Source organism: Danio aesculapii, chromosome 3 (genome assembly GCF_903798145.1).
Source record: "Danio aesculapii chromosome 3, fDanAes4.1, whole genome shotgun sequence".
Taxonomy (NCBI): Eukaryota; Metazoa; Chordata; class Actinopteri; order Cypriniformes; family Danionidae; genus Danio; species Danio aesculapii.
Window position 1 is genome coordinate 58,589,870 of NC_079437.1, and position 22,668 is coordinate 58,612,537.

Consider the following 22,668-nt stretch of genomic DNA (forward strand, 5'->3'; position numbering starts at 1 on the left):
ACACTACTGAAATGTACCGCTCAGTGGAAACGACCCATTATTAAGGAAACCTCCAACTGAAACCATTTAAAACTGCAAACACGATCACTACAGATGTTTTAGTACAGTGGTGCTAGTTATTTTAATGAAGGGTCCCAAAAAAGTGGTACGATACGATATTTTGGTACCATTCACAATATCTAACAATAGATTTAGCAGCAAAAATAATTACTTACACTACTGAAATGTACCGCTCAGTGGAAACGACCCATTATTAAAGAAACCAACTGAAGCCATTTAAAACTTCAAACACGATCACTAAAGATGTTTGTTTAGTACAGTGTAGCTAGTTATTTTAATAAAAGGGTCCCAAAAAAGTGGTACGATACGATATTTTGGTACCATTCACAACTTCTGACGGTGGATTTAACCACAAAAATAATAATCGTTTCCACTGAGCGGTACATTTCAGTAAAGACAAACCTCTAAACAATATTTTATAGTTCGAACGCGATCACTAAAGACGTTTAGCTATATCACCCAGCCCATATTCAAACCTACTGCTGTTTACTGAAAAGGCAAAATGAAAATAAGCAACACAAACAAGGAGAAAGAACTGTTGAGCTGGATCTGAGCTGATCTTTTAGTTTGTTTATTAAAGATTACTGTGGGATATCAACTGAGCTCATCTGTGAACCTGACATGTTACGTCCACCAGTTTTAGGTGTAGCACTTGAAACCAAGAGAAGCAAAACTGAGGACATTTTCAAACTGGGAAAAAAGAGATAGGGTAAAACAAACATCAAGCTCTGAGACACGTTCACAAGGCAACAGCATTCAAATGGATGTGGGTAGTGAAAGGAATACCTGAGTGAATACCTGCACAGATTGACAGTATCCTTGATTTCTAAATGGACTTTTCATGTGAGGGGGGTCGCTCACAACACCAACGCTGTGTGAGGTGTGGAAGTCAGCTGCAATAATTCATTAACCCTACACTTTTCCATCATCCCAAAAGCTAGCGGATCTCAACGTTAAGAACAGACGGTATTAAAAAGTGCAACATATCCATGTAACTCCAATATAAAAAAAGAAGAAAAATCAAGCAATATTCACTGCAGTTCAATGAACGCATCAATGAACAGACATCAGATGGTAAAATGCCGTGCGCTTATGCATGTACACACATATGAGCACACGGTCATTTTAGATGTGCAATAGACTAGTTTCAATCTTACTGCGAGCATAAAGTCAACAGGTTGAGGTAGAGAAGAGAGTTAGGGGAAAAAAAATAAATAAATAAAGTAACAAAACACGTAAATTTGGAAGAGAACTTGTCTAAAGAGACAGATGTATGACCGATACAAAACGAGGTACCTCCAAGCATGTTTTTCAGGACTACACTGGCCTTTCCCTCTGGGTTTGTTTCATTCTACTTTCTTCCGTTTCATCAGCCTAGTCCCATCTTCAGTGCATACTTACGATGCACTATTAAAAAACAGGAAGAAAAATCACAGACAGAACTGAAAGAAAAAGGGGGGAAGGGGAGAGGGGGGAGAGACCCGGGCCGGGGAGGACGGTGCACTTACCTGGGGCTGATCTGAGGTCCTATCAGATCAGTTTTAATTGGACTGTGTGTCACCTTCAGAATGTAGCTCTTGAACCGTGCCGTTCACTTCTGCTTTGGGAGGCTCGGCCTCCATGGGCTCGGGCTTGGAGAGCTCATTACACCTCTCTACAGAGCCCTTTCTGCTGCTCCTTTTCTCATCCGAAGAGTCCTTGTGCTCTGAGACACAAAATTGGTAAACATACACAGGCGTTAGGTCTAAACTCAGCTAAATTACGTTTTAATTTGAAGCAGGGCTTGAAATGAACTTTTCTGCTTGGTAGCACTGGTGCAAGAGCCAAAACGTAGGAGCACCCACCTAAAATGAAGAGAAGCGCCTGAAATGTGGCAGAAATTGTGGACTTGTTTACCGTACAGGTTTCCGTAGGTTTCTTCAAATCAAATTGAAGACTTTAAGACCCTTTCAAGACCAATGAGAATCAAATTTTAGACTTATACAGTGCTAAACACTCAAGATTTTTTCTAATGGGCCGGTTAATTCTGTAAATTGTTTTTGTATTAATAGAAGATCATGTAAAGCATGGGTCTCTAACTCAATTCCTGGAGGGCCGCAGCTCTGCAGAGTTTTGCTACAACCCCAATCAAACACAGCTGATCCAACTAATCAAGTAGTTCAAGAGTCTCAAAAACCTTGATTAGTTTGATCAGCTGTGTTTGATTAGGGTTGGAGCAAAACTCTGCAGAGCTGCGGCCCTCCGGGAGTTGAGTTTGAGACCTATGATGTGTTGCTTTAGTTTTCTTTCCCTGATTAGAGAATTTCAGCTGTTGTGAATTGTATTAAATTAAAAAAAGTTGAAATGGATTACAGGTGAATGGGTGTTGGCCAGGTTGTGTAGCTTTACTTGAACATAGGAAAATTAAGACCTATTTAAAATGATTTAGGAGCTAAAACACAATATTTCAGTGAATTTAAGACTAAGGCCTAAAATTTTGTTTTTGAAACTTAAGACATGAAGACTTTAAGAGCCCACGGACACCCTGAATTAGCAAGTTGGCATGACAATGGTTTTAAACCATTCCTGAGCCCTGCATTTAGTGTTTTCTAGGTATAAAGATGCCTTCAGCATGAACGTCCCCCAAATCTGTGCATGTGGTGAACGTTTTGCATTGAAGCAAACAATATTATGCCCTTGCTCCCAAATATATTTTAAGGGTGCATAGATTAAATTTCAGGCGTATATGCGAACAGTCTCAATTCAAAGCCCTGAAAATGTTTCCTTAGAAGACATTTACAACCGGTTCAATAAAACATTAATAAAATAAACTAAACTAAATTTAACATTTTTACTTAATTAATTATTTGGAATCAAACTGGCTAAAATGTCAACATATTAGTGTATAGTGCAGAAACAAATATGCTAATATAAATGAGCAGAATCCTTTTATATAGGCAACTTTCTAAGTTTTCCATTTGTTTCAATCTTTTAAGCATAGAAAAACAAACAGAAATAGTAAAGGCAGAGTTAGCAATACAACTTCTTGATGTAAACATTTGGAGTCTAACTGGCTACAGCCATTACTTTTCTTCTTCAAATTAATAAAATAAAATAATTCTTCATAGAATATCTGAAAACTAACTAAAAGTCAACATTGTTCATCTTTTTGAAAAGGGAGATCAACAACAAAAACCAAAAACAAATGATCTACTCACTGGCAAGATTGTTTTGAATCACATGACACTACTACCATGTACCATGATCATTTTAATTCCAACTTTAATCTTTTTATTAAATTAATCCACATTAAGTGAAAGCTAGAACAGTTTGGTTAAATGCAGAACTTATGCCCTTTCTTTTAAAATGTGAACTTTACATATTCACACCAAACATTCTGGAGGACATTAAAATGACCAACAACACCAACTATCTGCATGATATTGGGGAAAAAACTGACATTTCAATATTTTCATTCAGTAAAATATATTTTACTATATAAATGCAATTTTAATAGATGACTTGAACAGCTTGCAAAAAATTCATAATTTTAGATCGATTAGTATCATTCTGTAGGGGAGCGGATCTGCATAAAATATCATTTAAATAATGACAAAGTTTAAAGCAACAAAGAAAATATGCGAATAAAACTATGATTTATGATTTTCTGAGGAGTCAGAGTATCCAGAAGCAGAAATTAAATAATCACTATATCCTCCTGAGACATGAAGAAAATTTTTTTTTTTTCCCTGTGATTTCCTACTTCCTTTGGGTTATAAAAATTCTACAATTTAGAGTTTTTACATTTTGTTTTTATTTTTATTTTAACAGCATATCCACTGTATTGGACCACAGGACCATTTTAGTTCAAAACGACCACCCTTCAGACAACAATACTGTACAGGATATGGCTGTAAAGGGATAATAATCCAATATTAATAACGTAACAAAAGCAAAGCAAAAGCCATTTTTTCCTTTTGTATTGAAATTCCTGAACAGTTTAGTCTGAAAGAGCCGAACTAAAAAACACAAAACAAAACGATGGTATGGTAATCCAAAACACATTTAACATAAGTGATTTAAAACTGACTGTCATTCTCTAATAGTCTCTAATTCTCTGATTGTCAGACTCTAAATCAGAGTTTCCCTCAGCTATCTTATAAAGAATCCTCTCTGCTTCAGTTCTGCCCCCTACAACATGCGGTCATTAATTACATTAAGATGGTCCTGGTGTCCACTATAGTGGACATTTAAAAAAAGGATATTTTCAAACCCAAGCACGTTAACAGCTTTGAAAGCTAAATGTATTGTTCCTGACACTTTAATAAACAAATATATATGTAATAATATTAGTAAAAAACATTTAAAAAGCTCAATTTTACATGCCTCTCTCCTTCCCATAAAATGTGCTTGTTTGTATGTCAGCCATTTTGGATGCAGTGTAAGAAGTGATTCCTAGCATGCCAGCCAATCCTATGACATATCACTAGAAAGCCCAGGATGTCTTCAGAACAGTACAACAGAACTTGACAGAGTAGCTCAAAACATTCAAAGAAAATTCATGAAAACGCAACGTCCACTACACAGAACACAAGTCAATGGCCGGGGTCTCAGGAGGATATAATAACAACAACACTGTATCGTTTTGAGTAAATAATTATATAATGTTCAATTAATCTTCACGCTAAACATTTACTTTATTGTGCCCAAATGGCCTGAGTTTATTATTTATTACTAAGTTTATGACAGTTCAGTGTTAAAAACATGCAAACAATAAACTTTAGGTCTAAAGGCTAAAATCTGAAATTACTCCACTTTGTTAACTGTAATCTCTGGTCAACTATAATCCTAACAACATTGTAGATCCCTGCAACGCGAGTATTTTGAGTGTGAGATCGATGCTGAAACAATATATCATGCAGCCCTATAAAGTCTTCTGGAAGTAATGTACCTTTGTCCTTGGAGGATTTGTCCTTGTCTCTGTCTCCTCTGTCCCGATCTCGGTCTCTGCTGCGGCTACGGTGCCGGTGGCTCTTGCGCTCAGAGCTGCGGGATCTCCTCCTGTCCCGGCTGCGAGAGCGACGCTTCCGGTCCGAGCGATCCCGACTGCGCCTTCTTTCACGATCACGACTCCTGTTTGCCACACAAACGAACAGACATGGTCAACAAACAAGGCTGCAACAACTAATCAATAGAATCGATAAGAAAATTCTGTCAACGAATTGTCGGGCTGATAACGTAACAAGATACACCGCTGTTGGAGCAATAGAGGATACAGAATCAGTGTATCAATATTTCCCCAGTTATATGTTCTAGGGGTGGGCGATTGACCTAAATGAATATCACGGTATTTTTCATCTTTTGAACGGTGACGGTATAATATCATGGCATTACTTTCAATAGCAAAATAATAAACATCTCAAGGAAGAACGGACAAAAGAAAGTCTCACTTCTATCACTCTTTAAAAGTTTTGGTTTGGGTCATTGTAAATGCTCAGTCTCGTTATGAGCTGATCTTCATTTCTCTGTGTTGGTGGAATAAAGCAGGTGAGTCAGCCGCACCAATTTATGAGCAGACAGAGCAGGATTCTCGCGATGACCACCAGCGCAATTCCGCTCTTTGTTATGAGCCGTAGTTTCAGTGTAAACTTAGTAAAGGTGAGTTTCTTAGGCGATGATGTGTACAGTGTTAGATTTTATATTTAGCGGACATTTGCGCTGAACACGCGGTGAATGCACCTTCTCCGAAAACACTCGATTGATCTCAGCTGGCGGATCAACATTTACCTCATGTCATGATCGCTGTCATCTGCGCCATTATTATTATAACTTTAGGTGAGGTTTGCAAACCTGTGCACTTTTCACTCTTCAGCCGCTTGCATTTCCTGCAGTAACAAAAGCTCCCTGTAATCTGACAGCGGGAAGCGTTGAGTGACTGACAGCAAATATGAACCAATACAGCAGCAGGGTAGAGCGATTCAGCAAGTTTTTAGAGAAAATCAAATCAGATTGCACTACAACCATTATATTCAGACACACAAATGCTCCCAAATATATTATGAGGGCGCATAGATAAAATTTCGGGCGCTCATGCGACCAAAATGGTTGCAATTTCGAGCCCTGTAGTATAAGGACATGTATTCAGACCACAACTGAACGTTTGAAGAAAATTGAATGCCTTATTATTTAGAATTAGCTATTATTGATGTAAATGCAGCCGTTCAAGGCGCATAATTGATTTATTACGGTATTGACGGTATTAGAAAATCCATGTTGTGGCGCAATGTCACACCGGTGATGACTATGACACCGGTGTACCGCCCACCCCTAATGTGTTCCCACTCCGCAAACTGTATTTGTATTCAATCTGCATACACAGGGCTCTACAGTGCAAGCATTTCAGTCACACTTGCGAACAGATCTCAAAAATTCCCTTATGCCGGGTTCAGACTGCACTTTTCAAAGTAGTCGTGTGTCAGATGTTTTCACACTGCATGGCTATCTGTGCTAGCGTTTCATCGCTGCTTTGTTTACACTGCAAGATGGATCAGCAACAGAGGCTTCACATTGCATGACTTTACAATAGGAAGAACCGCCGACAACTTCGACCAAACTACATCTCACAGTCAAAAGCACGTAGTATATCTTTTGTTATTAACTACATAACGAGAAAGAAGCCTTTAATGGGGTAGAAAATGAACATATTTGCTCACCTGGGTTTGAAGGGATTACCAATTTCTCATCAACTTTCTTTTTTTTAACTTTCTGTATGAAACGTCAAACAGACACGGGTGCTCCTGTCAAAACTCCACTAGTTTATCCTTCATTGCTTGGGTCCAAATAAACCGAAAATGAGCGCTTCTAACTTCTCCCTTAACTTCCCGCCGGCCTGCAGGTACACACACACGCAAGCGAATGCTGCTCTCTAATTGGCTGTAGGCGATAGCCGACGTTAATTTCAGTCAAAACTCATTTCACACGGCATGATTTGAATCGCTGATAGCTGCAGATATTTAGCACGCCAAATATCTCACGGACATCGGCGACGCATCGGCGATTCTCTCAGATCGAGTCTTTGATAGTTCATACTGTGTGATGGTCACTCACTGATTTGCTTGTGATTTCAGGCATTTGTCTGCGATTTCTCAAATCGGAGAGTCAATATCGGGGCTAAAATCATGCAGTCTGAACTCGGCATTACATGTATTTTTTCATTCAACAGTCATGTTTTGTGATTTGCAGTCATGACCACTAGTTTTTGTTGCAACAAAATTAATCCGAACTGTCAAATGACCCCCATCTAAATACAAACTCAACTAATAGACCATCAAAATAATCCTTAGTTGCAGTCGTAATTTAGATGCGTTTGGTGCTGCATGCAGTCTTAATGTGCCGATTAGCTGATGTCGATGTGAGCAGATAGGTGAAGAAATTAATTGCAGTTATTTGATTATTAATAATGATGGCAATAAGTCATTTAAGTCAAACATTTAATATAGCTACATTAATTTGAAATGAGCTGAATGTCATCTTTAAATAACCATTGTCCTCAGCAATATCTTTAAAGCGATACTATTGTCAATCAGCACAGCTTTCATTAGCAAGTAATATTCAAGTAATAATCTTCACTAAAACATTGCAGCAAATATGCATACTCGTTTGTATTCTGCCAGAATCTAAATCACCCTTCGCTCATTTAAAACCTATTAGAATACTTCTGTTGACCACAAAAGATGATATTTTATAGATGATATTTTGACACCCATTGACTTCCATAGTAGTTTTTTCCAACTCCTGAGTGAAGATGACGGTTGTCAACAACCAGCCTTCAAAATATCTTCCTTTGTGTTCCACAGAAGAAACGCAAAGGGTTAAAAAAACCACAAGAGGGAGAGTAAACGATTTTTGGGGTGGACTATCCCATCAACCCTTGTGTATTGTTTAAATTGACTACACTTTCATTATGTTCGTGGCTGTTTTTGCCCAAATGACTTCCATTATAATGACATTTTTTGATTGCAAAGCCATAAGCCAGATTGTTGACGGTTTTCTCAGTTGGGAAGAGGTCAAATTTGTCATTTTTACTGTTGATCATCTGTTGGTAGCATTAACCCTGTGCAAAAAAGTTTCTGGCTTTTATATGGAGCTCTTTAGAGTAAAAAAGCTAATTATAGTGTGCATAAATAAACTTACTATGTTTACCATGTTCTGAGAGCTGAGCTGCTTTTTTTCTCAGACATTTGAAAGTGCGCAAAAGTCTCACACACACTACACAACTCCAAAGTCAGAAACTAATCTTTCTTTGCACTGTAAGTGATGATTAACAAAAAAAACAAAGACAAGTTTACCTCTTCCCAACAGGAAAAACCACCAACAATCTAGAATACATGATATGGTGTCATGGCTTTGCAATCAAAAAATGCCATTATAATGAAAGTCAATGGAGTAAAACAGCCCATAACATACCGAAAGGGTGGTAAACTTGCCCATAGTGTATTGAGTTCTTGAAAATGTTCAAAGCATTTTTCTAAAATGTGTCTTAAAATAAGATGTGACCAAAAATCATTGCATTTGCTGAAACAGAGAAAATTGTGGCCAAATTAAGACTCAAAATCAGCCCAGAGTGGATGAAAACATCTCCAACAAGGTTATAACAGTTTTGGACTTAATTTTGACCTTTTGTTTTCAAATTCAGTTCATTTTAATTCGTTTTAGAGGTAGATTTACTAGTTTTTTATAATTTGAAATTGCTTAGTTTTAGTTTAGTTTGTGGACAAGAGTGCTTCCTGGAGACGCGAGTCATTTCAAATGATTCAGTTCGATTTGGTAAACTAGCTCAACCGCTTCACTTAGAAGATCCGGTTAAAAAGAATGATTCGTTCGCAATCGAGGCCCCCTAATACAGAAATAAAACCCATTAGTAAGCACAAATGTGTTCAATTAGCATGTTCAAAGGTCTGCTCGGGTCAAATTGAATGTTGTCACCATGCTGCTGTCATGTCCAGTCGTTTTTATCATGGGAGCAACAGCGAAGACTGACTGCAAGACCATCTTGGCTATGAGGTGCCACACGGGTCAAACACCTGGCGTAAAACTGGCCGCGCAGAGTAACTAGATGTCCTCTTAAAAGGCTTATGTACTAAATGCATTTACAAAGATGAAATCGAAGGACGTTTTTGCCAAGTTTTAGTTATTTTCGATTAGTTCTGTTTTTTTTTTACTAATTTTTTTGTTATTTTTTACTCATTTTTATTTTATTTAAGTTTTCATTAACTGTCATAACCTTGCCCAACAGCACACAAGGGTTAAGTATGGTATATACAGTGGTGTACCTGCTGCGCTTGCGCTCTCTCTCTTTACTCCTGGACCTCCTCCTGTCTCTGGAGCGGCTCCTGCGGCGGTCTGACGTCCGGCTGGAGTGTCTGCTGTTGGAGTGACTCCTCCTGCTGCGCCGGTCCCGATCTCTCTCCCGTTCCCGGTCTCTGTCTCGATCTCTCTCCCGCTCCCTCTCTCTCCTTCTCTCGCTCCCTTCTCTCTCCTTCTCTCGCTCTTTCTTTCTTCCTCCTCTTTGCGTCTCTTCTCTCGCTCCTCTCTTTCGCGCTCGCGGTCATCCTTTACCTTCTTGCCTTGATCTTCTTTCTCCGGGTCCTCGGAGCGCCGACGCAGCTTTTCCTGGAGGATCAAACAGAACGAACACTGTAAACATTCCTCATGCGTTGATACGTGTGACAATATCATCAAAAAACATGCATAAGCACATGATTATGAGATATTAGTGACTGCTTCCCTGTTTGACCTGACCGTCAGCTCACCTTCAGTTCCTCGACTGTGGATTTGATTTTGGCATAGCCCATGTGCTGTTTGCCCATTAGATGATCGTCCACTCTGGATTGAGCGTCACCCACGATAAGGAAAGCCCCACATACTTCACACACCTCCATCTGCTTCTCCTGAGCCGCAAAGCTCTCGATCGTCTGAAAGGCAACAGGTCAATGTCTTCATTTCAGCATGACTGTCCATGAAGATGCTTAATTAAATGCTGTAGACGCGAGACTCACTGAATGAGTGGAACTGAGCTCCTCACGCTCCTCCTTCAGCTGCTCCACCAGCTTCATCATGCCCTGCGCCTCCTCGACACGACCCTCCGAACCCAGCTCCTCGATCTGAATACACACAACCACAGACATTACACAGCTCGTCAACACACTTACATTTAGTCATTTAGCAGACACTTTTGTCCAAAGCAACTTAAATGATTGTACACACTCAGTTCATATATCTGAGCTTATTATACGGCTGTCTGATTCTGGGGTCATCTGGGAACTCTGAAACTTGATTGTCGGTCAATACATTCACACTAATAAGCTTACATCCACGTGTATCTATTTGTCACGTCGTGCTTTCTTGCGAATAAGCCAGTTGAGTTTCATTCAGCTTTGTTTTTGACCATTTTGGGCCATCTTGTGCCTGAATAATGCGCAGGTTGGTGTATACTTCATCAAGCTGTTTTCCTTTCTGTCAGTTTTGCATTTAATTTGTGGAGCAAAGTCGGCACCAGTGGTGTAGTAGTTAGTGCATCGACATGTGCACTCCGGAGCTCATGGCTACCCGTGAGTTCGATTCCCACCTCGCGGTCCTACGCCGATCCTTCTCCTCTCTCTGCTCCCCATGGTTTCCTGTCAATAATCTCTACTGTCCTATACATTAAAGGAGAAAACCCCGAAAAAATAATTATTAAAAAAAATAAAAATAAAACATATGTGGAGCACTGTTTAAGACGTCACTCGGTGAAGAAAACCATTCTGGATGCACTTTATCCTGCTCAGAATAGAAAAATTACACAAAACATTGTTCTGAGACATGAAGGGTCGTTTTTGCTCGCCCTTTTCATCAACTTTTAATGCCTCGTGACTAAACAAAGGGCAACAATGTGATCGTGCACATCACAGTACAAAACACCAGGCGTAAAAACATATTTAAAGAAACCCTCATGCCCATTTTTTTATTTTTTGGTTTGACGCAGCATGTCAACAACTTCACCAGCAACTTTTGTTCACATGATGAGCTACTGAGGTTCCAGTAAACACCAGTTGGAAGCTAGTCTAGGTGCTAGGATTTGATGGTGAGTTAATTTCACACTGATGAAAATCACTGACGCTAAACGAGAGTAAAAAGCATCCATGGTGTGTACAAGCCTTAATAATTTATTAACTCTTTAAACGCAAAGTTGACAGAGCCGGCTGAGAGAAAACTACGCATTATTCAGTTACAATATGGCCCCGGACAGTCAAAAACAGCAGTGACAGACAAGCAGATCCATATAAATGTAGATGTAAGTATATGCGAACAGATTCATTGACAACCAAGGTCATTTGAAGATCGCGGATGAGCCTGTGTTATTCAGCGGTTGTTATCTGGGAACAACACACCTTGGAATAACGCAACCGACCAATCAGATGCAAATATTCCAGACAGCGGTGTAATAATCTGAGATAACCCCCTCCTAGATGCACTTTATCCCCAACTAAAAAGTCCTGAACAATGAGATCATATTACAGCTTATGATGTTCTGAACACACCTGAACAACGAGCTCCTCGATCTTCTCTGTGAGCACCTGAGCTTTCTCCTCGTTCTTCCCAGATGGACCCGGCGTCTGGAGATCAGAGATCAAAGTCAGATGGGTGTGAAGCAGAGCATACACGGCAAACTCAGAGAATATTTACACATCAAATCCATGAGTTGACTTTAACATTTCAAATATGTTTGTGTAGATTTCATTTCCAAATATTTGTGAAAATCTTACTAGCTGCAACGCTCTGATTTTCAGAGTAATTGTCCAAAATTGTTTAGTTACATGAAATAATTAATCTAAATTAATCTGTTTATTGACATGTTTGAAGAAGGGCTTTAAGACCTTAAAAAAGGCTTTTTAGGATCAATTTTATTGGTAAAAGTGAAGCACTGTTAGATATAGGAGTCCAGCTGACTGCCTGCAATATAAACTGTAGTAAAGACCTTAATGCAGAGTCATGTCTGGGTCATTCAAACTCTTTTACAGCACATCTTCAATCAAAGGATAACTGATTTCAGATAAATATGCCTGGCACTATTTTTGGTTTATAATACTGGTATATAATATTATAATATTTGGGGTATATATACACAAAGTCTGGTAATATTCAATATATTGATCAATATATTGATCAGACGTACATATTACTTCTTGTAGAAGACTTAATTTTAACGTTTGATTCAGATTTTGACAATTGAGTACAATTCTTGAAAATAAACCATAAATAAATTTTTTCATTTAATTCAAGATCTTTCAAGGACCCGTGTTGGTTAAGTACTTTCGAGCCCTTGAATCCATATGTGTGAAATCCAAATACTTTCAAGAAGCATTGGAACCCTGTATATAATCGGTCAACTGAATATATACAGTGGAGGAAATAAGTATTGAACGCATCATTTTTCTCAGAAAACATATTTTTAAAGGTGCCGTTAACTTAAAATTTTCTACAGATGTTGGTAACAACCAAAGAAATGCATATATGCAAAGAATACCAAAATAATTTAGATATGTGTATAAAATGAAATGACACAGGGAAAAGGTATTGAACATGAAAAAAGGGAGGTGTAGAAAGGCAGTTTAGGCCCAGCCAGCAGCTGAAATCTCTCAGTAGTTCTTCAGCAACCCTCTGCCCTTCATCACTGTAAATAAACATCAGCTGCTTCAGTCCAACATCTACATTAGCAGGAGGATGAAGATGAAACCAGAGTGGAGATTTCAGCAAGACAATGCTCCAAAACACAGCCAAGGAAACTCTCAAATGCTTTCAGAGAAAGAAAACCAAGCTATAGAATGGCCCAGCCAATCACCTGACTTGAATCCGATAGAAAATACAAATTAAAGGTCAGACTTAATAGAAGAGACCCACAGAACCATCAAGACTTTGACACACTGTTGACGTCTGTGAAAAAAAAACTCACACCTGAGCAATTAATGTGGCTTCATTCTCCATATGAGAGGTGTCTTTAAGCTGCCAAACACATTTCAGTAGTTCAGTACTTTCTCCTTGTCATTTCATTGTTATTACGCATAACTAATTTTTCAGATTGTTTTTGTTGTTTTATTTTTATGTTTGTATTGTTTGTTTTTTAAATCAAAATCTGGTTCAATTCCATGTCAACAGCTTCTTTAGAAATATTATTCCCAGACAAAAACATTCAATAGTGTTCAATAATTATTTCCCCTACTGTACGTGTACTATAAACACATGAGGTTTTGCGTGTGCTCACTCCAGAGTTCTGCTGGGCTTGGGACAGGGCCAGACGAGCGTGACCCCTGCGAATCCTGCGCTCCACCTCGGCCAGTAGACTCTGCAGGTACCGCAGGAAATCCCGCTCGTATCCTTCCTTCATGAAGCGCGAGCTCTTCTCATACCTGACAGCATAACAACAGATCAGGAGTTTTGTTTGTTTATTGCCACAGGTATTAAAACTATTATGTTTAGAAATGTGTTTGAAAAAAATCTTCTCTCCGTTAAACAGAAATTGGGAGAAAAAAATGTACAGGGGGGCTAGTAATTCAGGAAGGTTAATAATTCAGAAAAAAGAGCTACATAAGAGCTTAATTACATAATTACATAAGAGCTACTCCATGTTTTAATAAGAGAAGACACAAACAAACATATAAATAGAAATAAATACATTCACAAAAATATATTAAAAGTTAAATATGATTTGTCAGTTAAATAACGTTTATAAACAGATTTTTAACACCCATCAAAATGTTCTCGTTATAAAAATACTGTACATTTTGAACATTCTAATAAACAACATGTCTTCCAGTGAGAGCAGCTTGACAGTAATTACAAACAGAAACTGCAAAACTAGACGTGTAAGGTATTATTTATGAAATCCTGACATATTCAGATCACTTTTATTTTTTAATAATTTTTTTAGAGGTATTTTACCTTAATTTGGATAGGACAGTGGAGGTCACAAACAAAAGTATTAGAAGCAGAGAGTGGAGAAGGGGAAAGGACCTCGAGCCCGGGAATCGAACTTTGGTCGCTGTTAACGCTATGGTGGTATATGTCGGCCACACTTAACCACTAGGCTATTAGCGCAGACATACTTATTTTTAATATTTAACATCATTAATTTTGTGGAGAAAATAAACAATGATTAATTTAATGTTAATTCAAGGGAAATCCGCTTAAAATAAAGTAAAAAAAGACAAATTAATATAAAAACACACAAAAAAATCTAATAAAAAACTCTAATCATAGTACTTTTGAAGGCGGCATAATATTCGGCGAATAACATCGATTCTTACTGACTGTTTTGATATTTAATTTTGCATAATTTTTATGTGCAAATAATGTCATTTCAACAGTAAATAAAAATAAAATAAAATAAAAAAAACAATTGAAGAATTAATTGGATGAAATTGAATAAATGAATGAATTCAGGCGCAAAAACTCTAACTTTTCTTCTAAATTGAGTGCTTTTCTCCATGTGTAGATTCAGTATTTTCACCTTTATTGCAACGAATAAATTAATTTCATTCCCTTTAAATTGAACAACAATAACAATGAACAAACACAGGATGTTGAGAAAAATACAACGTTTAGAAGAAAATATTCGATGGCACTTAGAGGTTTTTGCATCTGAAATCAGAGTTTATGAAGAAACAAATCAATAGTTCAGTAAAAGTCTTTATATTCTTTCTAATGAATTTCGTCCTGACTGGTTTAGGAATGAAATGTGATCTGGACATATTCATACTTACAGTTTCCTCAAGTTTTCATCATGGATTTTTTCACAAGGACCTGAAAAAAAATACACTTTATTACAACATGGACTGCAAAATTCAAACAAGGTGTATTTATTTCTGAAGCTGTCCTTACCCAGGTCTGAGCGTGTGTTTGTGAACAGTTCAGCAGGACAGAAGCCGCACAGGTAGTATTTGCAGACCTGGAAAAACAAAACAAAAGTCATCAAACGCGCATATACATACTATACATACATGCATACATACATATATATACATACATACATACCAGACATATGTGTATATATGTGTATATATATATATATATATATATATATATATATATATATATATATATATATATATATATATATATATATATAAATAAACCAAGAATGAACTATAAGCTTTTTGACTTCAAGTGAACAAATTCCCATCAAAATACCCAGATTGTAGGCATCCTAACAAAACTATTGCTGTAATCCACTACTCTTCAGCGATAATGCAAAATAAACATTATATAGTGGAGCACATTTTAAATCAGTTTCAATCTTCTCTTGTTAAGCTTAAACACTTTTAGAAGCACTTCAATACGCACTTTAACTAAACATGCAAAAGTGTATGCAAAGTAGGTCATCATAGTTTTAATTATAGCAGTGACTATCACATTTATTTATTTAAATTAATATATTCTGAATGCACTAAAAACACTATCATCATAATTAGTGTGATTAATTGTTACACAAGTTTCTACATGTACAGTTTTAATATTAATATGCTTCCATTACATTCTCTATGAATAATTTATCCATATTGAAAATCATTACTAAATTTCAAATAATAATAATAAATGTACTACTGTTAAAAACACAGAAAGATGACAATCATGTCAGATAAAAAATAATTGTAAACAACAATATCTGGGCTTTATTTCATCTAGAAATGTGAGCGGTGCTAAACTTATTCAATGATCTGTTTGTGGTTGTCAAGGAGTTTGAAGTGGTTGAAGCCAATGCTTTGCTGTCGCTATGCTGTGTGTTTACAGTAACGCAATGTTACATGGTTTCTATGGTGTTTTAGAAGTCAAAAAGAGCCCATCACAGTCTGTGATATTATGTTTCTCGTAATAAATTATTATAACGTTAAGTCCTTTATTTTAAAATACAAATATAATTAGTAACAAGTATATAGAAATGCATGAAAAACCCAATACAGACATGTGATATTGGGCAATGGCAGTTTACATTAACTTTTAACAATTAGAATAACAAATACGTGTGGTAATATATCACATTACCCCAGAGGAGGAAAATAAATCTATAAAATAAACTCTGTTCTTAGATAATTATCATTTAAAGATCAATATGGTAAACATAAGATGATGCCACGTTTTAACATGGTAAAAACAAGTATCATAAATTATTAATGTAAAGTTGGTTTAATATTCACACATTCAGACTCTCAATAATATCATTTCACAAAAGTATTAATGGCATATTCTAAATAGAGAAGCATATTAGCAGCCAATGACTATCAAAGTACAACATTGTTCACAGTCAATTAAATAGTGCGGATGTTGTTTTGAAGTAATTTTAATTTCAGTCTGAATATTTAAAGTACCAGGGAAAACGATACAGAGAGCTGAATTGAGGTAAAGTTAGTTTTATATACACACATTCAGACTTTTTCCTTAAATTATTTTTGTGAAATTATATTATTTTGCAATTTCCGAATAGAGAGATCATATTAGCAGCAAATGACTATCAAAGTACAACATTGTTCACAGTCAAATAAATAGTGCTAATGTTGTTTTCAAGTCATACTTGTATGTGATTTCAGACCCAATATTTTTTATTTTTTTATTTTAGGGGTTTTTTCACCTTTATTGTGACATGACAGTGGAGATTTACAGACAGGAAAGTATGAGGAGAAAAGAGAAGGGAAAGAACCGGCAAAGGACCTCGAGCCGGGAATCGAACTCAGGTCACCGTGAGCACCTCCGATCCATGTGTCGACGCGCTAACCACTAGGCTATTGGCGCTGACCAGACCCAATATTATTATTAATAAATCTTTAAGTACTGTGCTAAACAATATAGGGAGCATGTCACAAGTTGTCACTGAATGAATGTGTGAACATAAAACCAATTTTACCTCAATGAAAGCTGACGTATGTGTAAATATAACCACCTCAATTGTACCTCAATTGAATGGAAAGAGGCATGGCAGAAACAATAGTGTTTCAATTGAACTAATTATTCTTTTACTTAGCAACGGTATTTGGGGTCTAAATAACTCGGAATATTTACACAAGCTGAATTACTAAACACTGAACGCAACGTAGATGTGATAGTACACCTCTACCAGTGACGAATGCTAAAAACAAACATCCAACAAATGAGCCCAAACGTAAAGTCTTGATATTTCGCAGTTATCTGCAGGACAATAATACAGACAGTTTGAACAGCAGTTAAAGCAGATTAACATGAGGGCGGGACAGACGCCGCAGTCGCGTGTTCATCAACGAGACATTAGCCTAGCATGCTAACTGAACCAAAACAAACCGGAGGACTAGCTAAATATGTATCGCTCCGCGCAATACACACATAAACAAACACAACACATATTTATTCCTAAAGAGGTTTCGTGCTCTACTGAGTCCTCTGTGTGTAAGAGAAATGATTCGCGGCTGCACTTTAGCCGTCAACTCACAGATTCATCATCCCAGCGGACATTACATCGCTTCTCATCCGGAGCCAAGTTCCGATCCCGGCCCATTAACTCATCCAGCAACTGGGCTGCAGAAAGCATCGTGGCTCGGCGTTATACCTGCTCCGCTACCAGATAATCGTATTATTCATTTACAGAATAACGCGTGCCGCGTCCCCGCTCTGATCCCAACAACAAAATGGCAGCTCAGCGAGTAGCGGATGTTACCCATAAGTCACCTCGAGGAGCAGCGGCGGCCAGAACGCCATCTGCTGTACTGGGTGAAGAAAAGCGGGCCTGGAGGATGCAGCAAATCCCACCATAGAAACTACTCTCTGGTGCTGCGTCCCAATTCGCATACGTCCTGGGGTATGGTTTGTTTTGTTTTTGTGGATAAAAAAGTACTTCTTTTGAGTGTGTAACAGAAGACTTTGCAAATTTTGGGACATACTACTTTCTCATTAACGGGCCGTTATGTTGCACATGCCCTATCAATCATCGACACATCAACCATATTTCTTTTTATATTTAATTTCCTACCTTATTGGAGATTCAGCTGTGTGTTAATCTGCCATTCACCAGTCTTTGATTGGTTAATTATGCTTTTAGAAGTTAATTAGGCTACCAAACGCCTCTTTAAATTTACATTATTGTTGCAGATTAACATGGAAAATGGGATTTAAATGTTTCCAAGTTGGCTGGATATAATTAATAGTCATTTAAAAAAAAAAGTCTTTACCAAAGCGTCTCTACTTGACGGTTGCTCTTTAAGATCTCCAAACTCAGGGCTTCTGATAGTACCTGGAATAGCAAAGTCAAGTAAAGGACGTCGAGCCTTCTCATATATGGCTCCTAAACTCTGTAATAGCCTTCCTGATAATGTCCAAGGGTCAGACACACTCGCAGTTCAAAACTAGATTAAAGACCTATCTTTTTAGTAAAGCACATAGCGGAACGATGCATGAATGTGCTCCACGCAGGCTTTTGCATCTCGTTTATATCCCCTATGAACAGCAGCTACGCTAATTATTCTCTTTATTCTCTATTTCCATTTGGGGATATTCATCCAGAGGCCCCCAGAGACTATGCAGCGCCACTGATGTGATCCAATACCAGCGACGAGATGATCCCAAGGTTTCTATAATCCTGGACCAGGACGTATCCTGAGCAGCTACTGTGGTGGTCTTGCAGGAGTGGAGAGCATGTGACTGACTCCTGTGACGCTCCAGGGACAGACGAGTCTTCGCTGACGTCCAGCCTTCAGCGCCTAGACTGCAGCTCTGCACAAGACGTTTGGCCAGAGGAGAAATGGTCGTGCCCAATGAGCCTGGTTTCTCTCGAGGTTTGTTAATTCTTCACTTTCGCCAATTGGGGAAGTTTTTTCCTCGCCGCTGGCTTGCATGGTTCGGGACCTGTAGAGCTGCACATCGATTGATTTGCTCCTCAGTGTTTGGACTCTCATTAGTGAATATTAAACCACACTGAACTAAGCTAAACTGAACTTAAACTCTAAAAACTGAACTGACTCTGTTTCAGTTTACTACAATCTTCTATGTGAAGCTACTTTGACACAATCTACATCGTAAAAGCGCTAAAGAAATAAAGGTGAGTTGAATTTAATTGAATTCAGTGCGAGTTGGTGCTACTGTGCCTTTTGGTGAATGCAGTAAGTGACTGTATTATTATCAATAACACTTGTTGAGCACAAAAGTTCATAACACACAAAAACGTAAAAATTGAAATCTTACCTATGAAATGTTCTGCCCCTGTGCTTAGTTTTCTTTGTTTGCTCATTACAACTCCCGTACAAAGCGCTAAATCCAGCATCTTCACATTGGCTTTAGTCTTGACTAGTGCAGTTGAATGCCATTTGTCCTGGGAGCACTGTACAAATGTGGCGGCGCTATTGATGCATGCTCATGGTCCGTATGTAAAATCTAGTGTATATTACATTACAAGTAACGCCGGTTATGTAATATTGTCACTTTTCTCTATTTAAAAAAAGTAGAAAATAAAAACCTTCAAGTTCTGAAAGAGATCAAGCCTCGGCCAGCTAAGACAAAATAATATAAATGTTAAGTAAGAGATTACTCTCCATAAAAAGTAACTAGAAATAACGCATCTAGTTACTTTTATTGGGAGCAACTCAAACTGTAATGCATTACTTTCAAAAGTAACATTCCCCAACAGTGCCTATCAATGATGTTACCATCCAATAAGAAAGCTGGTATGAGCACCTCGACTGGTTTTGGAGGGTGTTGATGAATGGCTGGCCTCACAACTAGCCCAAAGGATGCCACCTGCATCTCTAAGAGGTGAAATGTAGAGAAGATTAGACGATACGATGCTTATTATACCCCTGAGAAGAAAGTAGAAGTTGTCAAAAACACTGTCCGTCCCACCAACAAGAATTAGTCTACATGTATTGTTGAGGCTAGCAGGCTACTACATATGATTTTTATACCATGGATGACAGACCTGCAGGGTTCTGGTGGCACTGCATGGTGTTAATTTAGTATTTATTATCAGTTTAATTCGCATTAAATTAGAATGTGCTTTTGTAATTTATGTAGAATATATTAAAATGCATGTTTAAGCATTTTAAAATAAAAATAAAATGAACAATTGGCCAGAAATTCTCTCCTCTCTTTCTGCTTTACTGAGTTTTGTATGATTTACCAACACAATCTCACGGCAATTCGTAACTTTTTGATTTAGTGGCTAATTCGTAGGAATTTGTACAATCTAATTCGTACAATTTAGTACGATTTGCTCATCCGCCAATGACGGTTTAGGGGTGGGGTTAGGTGCCACGCCTCCTTTTTAAAATTGTACAATTTCGTACATCTGAACTCGTTCGAATTCGTACGAATTAGCCACTAACCCCCAATGACGGTTTAGGGGGTGGGGTTAGGTGCCACACCTCCTTTTTAAAATCGTACAATTTCATACAACTGAACTCGTACGAATTCTTACGAATTAGCCACTAACCGCCAATGACGGTTTAGGGGTGGGGTTAGGTGCCACGCCTCCTTTTTAAAATCGTACATTTTCGTACGACTGAACTCGAATTAGCCACTAAACTGTCAAACGTAAAAATACTTACGTTTTCCTCGTGAGATCAGGCTGGAATTTACATTTCAGGAAAGAGTTTTAAGCATGTGATATTTTATATAATCATGCTGTGGAAAAAGCAGAAGCAATATTTCATATTCAACAAACAACTTCACGAAGTCCTCATCAACAATGACCATAAATAATCAGAAATTCTGAAAACTGTTTAATAATAATATTAACAAATCACAGTGTACAAGATGTTCACTTCCCTAAAATATTTAACGTCAAATAGTCAAATAAGTTTCACTCAGTGAAGCATGAAAACACCTGCAGGGTCAATTATGAAACCAGAAAGTCATCTCCAAAGAGCGTGAGAGTGTTAAAAATAAAGACCTATTTTAACAGCAAGTAACTGAAAGTAAGTTTGAATGTTTAATATCATTAGTATAGTATTTAATAAAACCAAAACTGAAAATAAAAAGCTACAATTTATGAAAAGTATATATATTATATATTCATTTATATATATTACATAAATATTATAATAATATTAAATGTATACTATTGTAATATATATATATATATATATATATATATATATATATATATATATATATATATATATATATATATATATATATATATATATGTATTATAAACTAAAATATTAATCAAAATATCACTGGTTTTAAATGTATTTTACTTGAGAAACATGAAATATATCTGAGTAAAACAACACGCACACTTGCACATTCATAGCAAATGATCACTGATGACTGAATGACATTTGGTGTGGTTTGCTCTGCTTTTCATTTTAATCCAGAAGAGCAAAATGGCTTGATGAATCTAAATATAAAGTGAATATAACTATTTCCACCTTAACAGAAAGCATGCAGTATCAGTGTTTCAGTGACATGCAGCCTCTATCTGATAACATCAGTACTGGGTTGCAGCTGGAAGGGCACCCGCTGTGTAAAACATATGCTGGATGAGTTTGGTGGTTCATTCCGCTGTGGCAACCCCTAATAAATAAAGGGCTGAGCTGAAGGAAAATGAATGAATGAGTTAAGGCATGCACTAATCCACACGTTAGCCCCTTACTGGGCTTTTTTTCAGTGGAATACCGTCAACACTGTTGCCGGTTCGCTACTATAGTGGTTTGGCATATAAATAAATGCTTTAGTTAAGGTCACAACTCAAGCTATTTACTACTGGTCTATTAACTAACTATTATTAAGATATTAACTGTATATAAGTAGCTATAAATTATGATCTTTTTCTGCATCCATAATTCTAACCAATACCAAAAACCAACTACTCCCTTACTAACTACTAATAATCACCTAATTAGCATATTGAGCAAATAGTCTTAGTTAATGGTTTGTTAACAGCAGGAATTGTGAGTTAATATAAAGTTTTACCTAATAAATCAGTGATTTTGACTATTGCCAAACATACACACATGCGACACACACAGTGTCAGATACAAATATTAGAGATCTATTATAAACGTAATGTTCTGTCATGGTCTGATCTGTGTATACTGTGTGTGCGTGTCAGTGTGTGTAAATCAAGCAGCTCCTCTTTTTTGCTGAGGGTTTTTGTACGGCTCTGTATCACTGTGTCCTTGGATATTCATGATGCTGCTGACAGTAATAATCTCCTGCATCTTCAGGCTGGACGTCTCTAATTTTGAGCATGAAGTTTGTTCCTGATTTCTCATCAGTGAATCTCTCAGAAACTCCAGACACTCTGTAACCAAGATAGTAGAACAGGAGCTTGTGTGTTTGTCCGGGTCTCTTCTGATACCAAGGCTAAATATTTTGTCAAAGCAGTACTGCTGGACCTGCAGTTGAGAGTGACGCTGCTTCCCACAGACACCAGATCCACTGACGGACTCTGAGTCAGGATAATCTCTGCAAAACAACCTGCAGCACAACAACATCATTCAGACAGACAGACAGACATGTGGAGGAGAACACTTGATGAATGTTGAGTCTCACCAGCAGCAGAGAGCAGGAGAGCGCAGCTGATCAGAGCGTTTACAGACATCTTAAAGATTCAAGACTGAAGAGCACAGAGAA

The 22,668-nt window shown here is 37.4% G+C and overlaps 1 protein-coding gene across 1 annotated transcript; it reads right to left on the reverse strand.

Moving 5' to 3' along the window:
- Window positions 1-430: 430 nt before the first annotated feature.
- LOC130221735 (luc7-like protein 3) lies at window positions 431-17,741 on the reverse strand. Its single transcript, XM_056454322.1, is given in 11 exon segments — window positions 431-1,765; window positions 4,991-5,172; window positions 9,372-9,594; window positions 9,597-9,711; window positions 9,852-10,013; window positions 10,098-10,202; window positions 11,619-11,693; window positions 13,340-13,484; window positions 14,838-14,877; window positions 14,956-15,022; window positions 17,531-17,741. Coding segments are annotated over 11 exon segments (1,377 nt in total). The 5' UTR covers window positions 17,630-17,741; the 3' UTR covers window positions 431-1,601.
- Between the last annotated feature and the right edge of the window lie 4,927 nt (window positions 17,742-22,668).